Source organism: Arachis ipaensis, chromosome B10 (assembly GCF_059453495.1).
Source record: "Arachis ipaensis isolate K30076 ecotype BB chromosome B10, ASM5945349v1, whole genome shotgun sequence".
NCBI lineage: Eukaryota > Viridiplantae > Streptophyta > Magnoliopsida > Fabales > Fabaceae > Arachis > Arachis ipaensis.
In genome coordinates, this window is record NC_142435.1 from 143,101,445 (window position 1) to 143,110,466 (window position 9,022).

At 34.7% G+C, this 9,022-nt stretch overlaps 2 protein-coding genes across 3 annotated transcripts; one reads left to right on the top strand and one right to left on the bottom strand.

Annotated features, from left to right (window-relative positions):
* The first annotated feature begins 402 nt into the window (after window positions 1-402).
* LOC107621369 (uncharacterized) lies at window positions 403-6,452 on the top strand. 2 transcript variants are annotated; one of them, XM_088484704.1, is made up of 11 exons: window positions 403-807; window positions 1,210-1,433; window positions 1,540-1,628; window positions 1,714-1,825; window positions 1,933-2,093; window positions 2,257-3,770; window positions 3,850-3,922; window positions 4,935-5,020; window positions 5,328-5,433; window positions 5,517-5,624; window positions 6,086-6,452. In XM_088484704.1, exons 1-11 carry the CDS (start codon window positions 625-627, stop codon window positions 6,208-6,210), a joined length of 2,781 nt encoding a protein of 926 aa, XP_088340830.1. In that variant the 5' UTR covers window positions 403-624; the 3' UTR covers window positions 6,211-6,452. The 2 variants fall into 2 exon arrangements, with proteins under 2 accessions (XP_088340830.1, XP_088340829.1); XM_088484703.1 differs by having other exon boundaries at window positions 454-807; window positions 4,932-5,020.
* A 681-nt stretch (window positions 6,453-7,133) lies between these two features.
* LOC148581975 (uncharacterized) lies at window positions 7,134-7,826 on the bottom strand. Its single transcript, XM_088484708.1, has one exon. The coding sequence runs from the start codon at window positions 7,681-7,683 to the stop codon at window positions 7,372-7,374; it is 312 nt and encodes a 103-aa protein (XP_088340834.1). The 5' UTR covers window positions 7,684-7,826; the 3' UTR covers window positions 7,134-7,371.
* Between the last annotated feature and the right edge of the window lie 1,196 nt (window positions 7,827-9,022).

A 9,022-nucleotide genomic window follows, 5' to 3' on the forward strand; every position in this document is an offset into this window, starting at 1 on the left:
ATTCGTCATTAGAATAAAATATACAATTATGTATATACTAAAATAAGTCATTAGTATAAAATATATATTAAAATATAAAATATATATTGAAAACGAGTTAAACAACACATATATTTGTATACAAATATACAGTGACTGATTTTAGTGTACCAATAATATTTTTGTAAAATATATATAAAAATATAAAATATATATTAAAAATAAATTAATAATATATATTTTTATATACAAATACATAGTCATTAATTTTAGTGTACACATAGTATTTTTTTAAAACTAAATACTTATAATAATTACACCAATTTAATTTAGAGAAAAAAAAGTGAATTAACAGCTTTTATCAATGTACTACGAAACGACGTCGTTAAAATTTGAAGAATAAGATGATTTTGAATTTTGTTTGTTTCTGCATTTGGTGTCTGTTTTCCGTATCGGAATTGAACCGGGAAATTCATTCATTCAAAAAGCACACTCATCATCATCCTTCCAATTTCATCATCTTCATCACCCTTCCACACAACCACCACCACAGCCACCGTTACTGCGGCCACAGCCATCGCAAATCCACAACAAAAGCCCCAAAACCTTTTCAGACTCACCGAAAATCTTGAAGTGAAAGAATGAATGAAAATGGAGAAAGAAAGTTCTGTGTGTGAAGTGATGGATCCTCTCGCCAACTATTGGGGTCTCTCCCTCTTTCCCCAAATAGTATCATCTTCTTCTTCTGCTGTCACTACTTCTTCCTCTTCGAAGCCCTACGATCCCAACTACGATCTGGACTCCATCCATAACCATCTCCGATCCACGGTACAATTCCACTTCAACTCCTTTCAGCTCATTTTCACTTTTTATTTTTAATTTTTTTCCGCAGGTCGGAATTTATTCACTAGGTGTTGTCAATTTTCCAATTATTGTGTCTGTGTCTGATCTTCTGTTCCAGCTAAGAGTGGCATTTTAGGGTTTTGAGTAAATCACCAAAGTGCATTGTGTGTGGGCAATTTTTGTTCCTTTCTTTTGGGTGAAATTCGACGGGAGTAAGTTACTTTGCTACTTTTTTATGTATGAATAGATGGTGTGATGCATGGGTTTCAAAATTTGAGTTCATTGTTTGACTTGAGTTTTTATAAGAAATGAAAAAAGCAGAAGAATTAGAGTGGTTGTAATGGATGTGACAACCATAATTTTAATTGCCATCCATGCCTCTCACAGATACTGCAGATTCCTGCTGACGAGTTGAAGGCTGTGATATGTGAAAATCCTGGACTGTTTGACTCTGAAATCTCGAGTGGTCCAGCATGTCATGAAGAAAATGATAATCCAGCATGTCATGAAGAAAATGATGTTGTTGCTGAAGAGGTTTTGGAGTTTCCTCGAAAACGGAGACCTGCTTTAGGCCTGAAGCGTGCTCGTTTCTCTTTAAAGCCAACTAAAATGTAAAACTACCTTCTCCAGGCTCACCCCCAATCCCATCCCTTCCCCCATTTTGTCATGCTGAAATTTTTTTTTTTTGAATTTGTTTCTCTCTTATTGTTTTGACAGTCAATCTGTTGAGAGTTTGATACCAAGGCAAGACCTTGATAAACTGAAAGATCCAGTGGAATTCTTCTTGGCCCATGAACGGCTAGAAAGTAAGTCACCATATTTCTTTTCCTGTGTACACATTGGATGTTGTTTCTAACGTTTTCTCTTGTTCGGTCTGCATTTGATGGATAGATGCAAAAAGAGAGATACAAAAGCTGACGGGTGTGTCACTTGAGTCAAATCCGTCTGATACTAGCACTAAGCCGCGACAACGTCGACCAGGACTTTCAGGGAATAATGAGAGGTACGATGCTAATTGTTAAATAATCAACTCTCATTGCCTTGTTTATGATGTTTGTCATCCTTTTATTTTTAGTTTGTTAATATTCGTCATAATATCATATGGCTCAGGCGGGTCAAATACAAGCATCGGTATCCAAAAGAAACTTTTGACAATAACAATTATGGTCCACCCTCTCAAGAGGCAAGTGAATCTGTTTGTCTTGACTCTGTTGGTGAGAGCGCAGACGAAGGTGGAGCTTGTATTACTCCGCTGGAAAATGAAGTAATTGGTAAGTGAATGACACTCTACGGAGCACAGGTTGATTTTTTTTTAATCTCTCTTGGGTATATGTTATTCGTCAATGAGTTTTGGCCTTCCCTCCTAGCATTAGTTGCTTTACATTTCTCTGGTTTTCTAGACTTCAGATATTGATATGATGTATTTTGCTGCAGATTCACCTGCTATTGAAGAGAACAAGACCAATGACGTACTGGATAGATTGCTTCAATGCAATTCTGAAGATCTAGAAGGGGATGGAGCAATGACTCTCTTACAGGAGACTTTACAGATCAAACCAATTGCTTTAGAGAAATTAGTTGTTCCTGAGTTCCCAAATAATAGCCAAATTCTTGATATGAAATCATTGCATGGGAACTCATCAAAGCCAAGGAAGAGGAAACCTTTGTCCAACCTCGATAATTTATTGACAGGATTTAATAATAGGACGCCTATTAGACAGGACATAGGATGCCTCTTGCAGCAATCAGGTTCACCTACCCCGCCAAGAAGTCCATTTGCTCTATTACCTTTGTTGCAGCAGCACATTTCACGCGCAGAGCCATCAGTGGATCCATTTGCAGCTGATAGAAGTGATCCTTTATCCAACAGAACAAATTCTCCAGTCCCTCTGATACACCAGGAGCCCAATCTTATTGCTTCTGGGAAGCCGTCAAATGTACACTCTGCAAACATAATTGATGATGGTGTTGCCATCAGTAAAGCAAATTCAGCAGGTGACACGGTCAGGAATGGCTCCAGTTCTTCTGGAGAATCCAAGGAAGATCGTTCTGGGATGGTACCCACTAAACTGAAAAAATCCTTATTTGAAGAAATAATTGCAACAAATGAGACACATTCAGTGGAAGAGACCATCAGAGATTGTGCTATTACACCCCAAAAGTCCGTGGAGGATAATTCAAGGCAACCTCAGCCTGATGCTAATATTGAGTCAAAAGGACCTCATTTTGGCATGGACGTGGATATTGGAGACAGTGAGATGCATTCAGTTGAAGACACCATTAGAGATTGTGCTAGTACACCCAAAAAGTCTCTGGAGGATAATCCAAAGCAGCCTGAGTTTGATGCTAATATTGTGTCAAATGGTCCTCATGTTGACATGGATGTGGATATTGGAGACAGTGGTATGAATGTGCTAGTACACTCTGCAAACATAATTGATGATGGTGTTGCTATTAGTAAGGCAAATTCAGCAGGTGACACAGTCAGGAATGGCTCCAGTTCTTCTGGAGAATCCAAGGAAGATCGTTCTGGGATGGTACCCACTAAACTGAATAAACCCTTACTTGAAGAAATAATTGCAACAATTGAGACACATTCAGTGGAAGAGACCATAGGAGATTGTGCTATTACACCCCAAAAGTCCGTGGAGGATAATTCAAGGCAACCTCAGCCTGATGCTAATATTGAGTCAAAAGGACCTCATTTTGGCATGGACGTGGATATTGGAGACAGTGAGATGCATTCAGTTGAAGACGCCATTAGAGATTGTGCTAGTACACCCCAAAAGTCTCTGGAGGATAACCCAAGGCAGCCTGAGTTTGATGCTAATGCTGAGTCAAATGGTCCTCATGTTGACATGGATGTGGGTATTGGAGACAGTGGTATGAATGACAGAGTAGGGATGCCAAATATTGAAACAAGTGGACCCTGTGAAATCGAGGATGACGTATGTTTATATTTCAAGCTTTTTCATCCTGAATTGTGGCAAATTTTGTAGCTCTGAATCAATCTATGTTTTGATACAGGCAGAGAATATGCAGGCACATGCAGCTGCTGTGCCATCAGATGATTCTAATATTAACCTGGTGAATCCTCCAGGTATGCACATTTTTTCATCTGGTTCTGATATACATGCACAATGGCTGGTTAATTCATGGCTGACCCCAAGCCATCTCTATAATGTTTCCATTTTGTTATTTTAATTAAGAAAAATAGAGTAATAAGACAAGTATGTTCTTGAAATTTTTTGTGATGGGCTTGAGTCCCTAGGGAAAAAAAGTATCAAGTAGATTTTTAAAGAAACATTACGATCAACTTATAAGTCCCTGAGAGAAAAAAAAGCTACCAAGTAAATCCTGAAAATTTGCAAGGGTGGACTTATGGGTTAGAAGGATGAATTGTGTCTAATATTTCAATTTTCTAGGGACTTATAAATCTCGTGTTTCAATTCTCCTTTCTCCAGGGATTTATTTGGTACTTTTTTTTTTCTCAAGACCTATAATTCCATTACAAAATTTTGAGAGATTTACTTGGTATTTTATTTTTATTTAAGGGCCTATAAATTCGCAAAATTCTTTAGAGATCTACTTTTCCTATTACTCAAAAAAATATTTTTTATTGTTATTTTCTTCCCATGAGATCTCTTTGCCATAGTCATTTAATCAATTCACTTGAAATGAAATGCACCTTTTTTTAGCAGTTTGGTACACTAAGCCAGTTTTATCTTAAATGCATAAACAACTTTATTGATCCCTTGTTTTCTGCAAAACAATTGTCATACTTCATCACCATTTAACCTATGGTTTTTTAATCTTTTCTTCTAAGGATTCATAGACTTAATTTACCTATTGTAGAGAGTGTGTGTGTGTGGATTTGTTGAAAACTGCCAGTTTTCGCTTTTCGATAGAGCTGAATGCTGCCATTAATTTTATCAATGTCGTTGGTCTTAGCGGGATAAGTTTTGATTAATTTTGTTGTTTACACATTATGACAATTCAGATACTTCCCTGATAAATTATTTTGATCTGAAATCAAGGGAGGACATCTTTTGTGTATTACCTTTAGCTTTACTGTTGATAGTTCTAAGTCAGTTGTTTGTATGGATTAGCAGATCAGTCAGACACTACTGGGTTTCAAGCCAATGATTGTGATAAAGATTCCAGAAGATCAGATGATGGTTCAGAACAATGTTTACAGGTTAACAACTTTGCTGCTTTCCTTTTTGTTCCCCTTTCAGTCTTTGTATTTGAATCTCATTTCAATTATTCGTTATATCATGTATTAGCAAGGTAGATAGTAGCCTCTATTCAAACAGTTTCTTGTCTTGAACTAATGATGTATTGGGCTTTATTTACAGAAATTTCATTTCCCTACACTCTTCCCTATCTTAAAGGAAAAGCCAAATTGTACTATACATTTAAGACTATTAATAGACAGGGTGCATTTAAATATAATAATTACAAAAGTTATGGTTTTGGAGCTGAATCTCTGTCCCTGGTTACAGGAAAAGACAGATGGTAATTCTTTGCCTGATAATAGACAAAGGAGAGATAGGTGTTCGAGAAAACAACATATAGATAGAAGTCTTTCTCGGAGGCAGTCCCTTGCAGGTTTTCTACTGCTCGTTGATCTCATCGATTTATTTTCTATAATATTTCTGTTATAGTCCTTAACTTACGCTTTATCTTCCCAGCTGCCGGTACATCATGGGAGGCTGGACTAAGGAGAAGCACCAGGATCAGGACAAGGCCTCTGGAATATTGGAAAGGGGAAAGAATGGTGTATGGTCGCGTACATAATAGTGAGTATAATCGTAATGCTTTATCATGGGAACACACTCGGTGAAGCTGGAATTTAGCTTCATCCTTTATTTATTGATGGTGGAAATGTTGCTATACTTGATTTCTTCCCTTACTATTTGTTGTCAAGTCCACAATCTAATCTAAAACATTTCCAGTGTAAAATATTTTACAGTTACAAATGTAACCACTGCACTGGGTTGTTTGCTCGCTTCCAAAAATTGTTATGAAATCACCGTATAATAGTCTGTTGCCAATTAGTGTAACATTTTAGTATGTAACTAAGTATTTTACAAGCAAATGGGTCAAAGATTCTGCATTATAGGAAAAAAGCTGAGAATTTATTATTGGCTGTATCAATTAGCTTTGAGTGTGAGGTGAAGTTGTGAAAGTCACTGTCCTTAGATGTTTTTTACTTGTCCTTGGCATTGTTCGTTGGGTTGACAAAAATTTATCTGTGCAGGTTTGGCCACTGTCATTGGGATTAAGTGCATTTCACCAGGAAGTGATGGGAAACCCACTATGAAGGTGAAATCTTATGTATCCGATGAACACAAAGATCTTTTGGAGCTGGCTTCTCTATATTGAAAGTAATGAGTTTAGTCGATTTATGTTTTTGAACGTCCTAATTTTACTTTGCTCTTGTAACAAAGAGGGGAGAATGTATGCTCTCTAATTCGCCTTGCTACTATTACAAGAAAGAACTTCCCCCTTCTCAAGTTACTCCTCCCCTTTGTTGAAACACTCTCATTGGGAAAACGGACATGTATAAATGGATCTTAACTTGTTAATTGCACGATAGTCCTGTGTTTTCTTTTATTAAACAAAAATATGTTGCTTTGGATTAGAAGAGATCGATACGTCTTATAAAGTTAAGGATTATATCGTTTTATCATTTATTTTTTTTGTTAGAAGTTAGGTGATCTTTGGTGAAAATTGACAGAGACAAACTTGGGTATTTTTTTCGGAGTTCGATCCTTTTAATTTTTCTCTCACCATATATTCTATAAATGGAACTAAGAAGAAATACGAGAAATAAAAAAAATTAAAAAAAATTAGAGATTACACTTTATAGTTTACACATTTAATTAAAAAAAATTAAGAAAATACATCTCTATTTGTTTATAGTGCCAAAGCAGTTTATCTGCCTTGTCTTGTGGTCACCTACTAAAAAACGGAGTAGGCTACTGCAATTTGTCAAAATTATATGGGTTAAATATGGTCGGTCCGGTCGAGCAATATTTATTGGTCAATAATAGACTCTTAAATGGAGTTTAGATCGGCAAGAAATTAGTCCTTAATCAATGGAGTTAGAGGATAAAAAAGAAAAATATACCCTCTAAATTCTTAAACCAAATTCACCAACATGCCCTAAAATTCTAGGAAAAGCAGTAATTTGAATTGAATGAAAACAGAATTGCAAATACTTGAGTAATACTGGGATTAGTACTTATCAGGAATGTTGTGTTCCCCCAGGTACAAAGCAGGAATGAATTTGTCGTCCCACCATCTACTATAAACTTTTCCATCTCACATGGAATTTATTCCTCAACAATAATTACACCGACTGACTATGCAGCAAAACGAAGTATCAAATCAAATCATAAATACTTCTTCACATACTTCATCACATTATTATTACAAAATCCAAACATACGCATACACCTTCACATCAAGAAACGAAATTTAACTTTAATTGATCTTGATCATCATCACAAATCATAAATTACACCTTGCTAATTAAATAAATTAACAAACCCTTGTGTAGTCACCACAATTTTGGTTAGATCCACGACCATTTCTGGAAGGCAAGCAGGTACGGTAACCTTGTTTCCGAGGACAATCAACAGAAGGACCGTTTCTGTTGCTGGTTTTTCCGGTCGTTGACTGACTCACATCGTAGAGCATTCTTGCAGCATGAGAACTCATCGAGAATTCTGACTCCAAATCGGCTCCAATAAGGCAATCATCACCACCTTCACAGTAGTTTCCATAAGAAGAAGAACTGCAAAGGAAGATGATCATGAAGACCAGTGCCAGAGAGAAACCCTTATTCTTCATTTTTTCTTATTGAGGATGGTGATGATTAACAACTTTGTCGGCAGCTTTATTTGATGGAGGAGAAGGACAAAGGGGGTTGTGAATTATTGATACTATCTTGTGAATTTGAACGAGTCTTGTTGGAGTAAAATAAGAGAGGAATCTTTTTGCAACCACCACTGTGGGTGGTAGAGTGGAAAGTTTAAGGGAAGAACAAACATTGACTTTAGAGATATATGTCAAATAACTACCTTGTTTTTTTTTTTTTAAAAAAATAAAAACTAAAACTATTTAATTATTTATTTATTTTTTAAATAATACTATACATCTAAATTTTTTATTAACTAAATTTAATTAAATTAATATAATATAATAAAAATTCGTTATAATTAATATTATTCTAAATTATATTATTTAATTTAACTAGACTTAGTTCATAAAAAAATTTGTTTATCCTTATTTTTTATTTGATACATATCACGACAGTTGCGATATTTCAGCTTAAGATTTGATGTACACTACTCAAACACTCCATTGTTTAGTATACAGTATACACAGAAAATTAGTTATCAACTAATTATTATATAAAAATATGTTTGATTATATTATAGTAGGTTGATTATTTTGTTATAGTAGGTTGATTATTTTAATATTTAATTATTTAATATGAATTAATAAGTGGTATGATTAAGAAAAATAAAATAGTTATATCAATTTATTAATTAGAAAACTATTAATAAGGAAATAAAATTTTAAAAAAATGAACGATTAAAAAGTGCTTATTGATGAAAAGGATTTTCACAAACTAAAAAAATCTTGATATTTTTTGTTTTGATCATTTAAATAAAATATTTAAATGAAATAATTTAGGTGGTTTGCAGAAAGCGGGGCTGCTTAAGTTGAGGGAAATAGGTAGGTGAGGACTCAATTTTATCTAAGAAAAAAGTGGATAAGGTCTAGCTGTCTTGATTTAATTTGTGGCCATTTATTTTTGCAAAAACTTCTTTATTTTTAAAATGGACGGTTGTCGCTGTTGTTACTTGTGTTATCATCAATAAACTTCATTTGGAAAATGTTACAATGCACTAAGCTAAATGTGGTGTATGGGTATGGCATGCCAATCAATAGAATGAAGGAAATGTCAATTTCAAAATTTTAGTCCTATTTTTCTAGCTGTAACTAAAATTTGAGAGAATTTATGTTGCGCAAATTTTAATACACTTGTTAAGATCATCTATCATGTACTCTAAACGTATAGGTTAACATTATAAATTAAAAAATTTTTAATAATGCTCCACGTCCATATAAAAAATATATGGATGTTATCCAAGATTTTTTTGCTATACGTGCCTCTTCAATC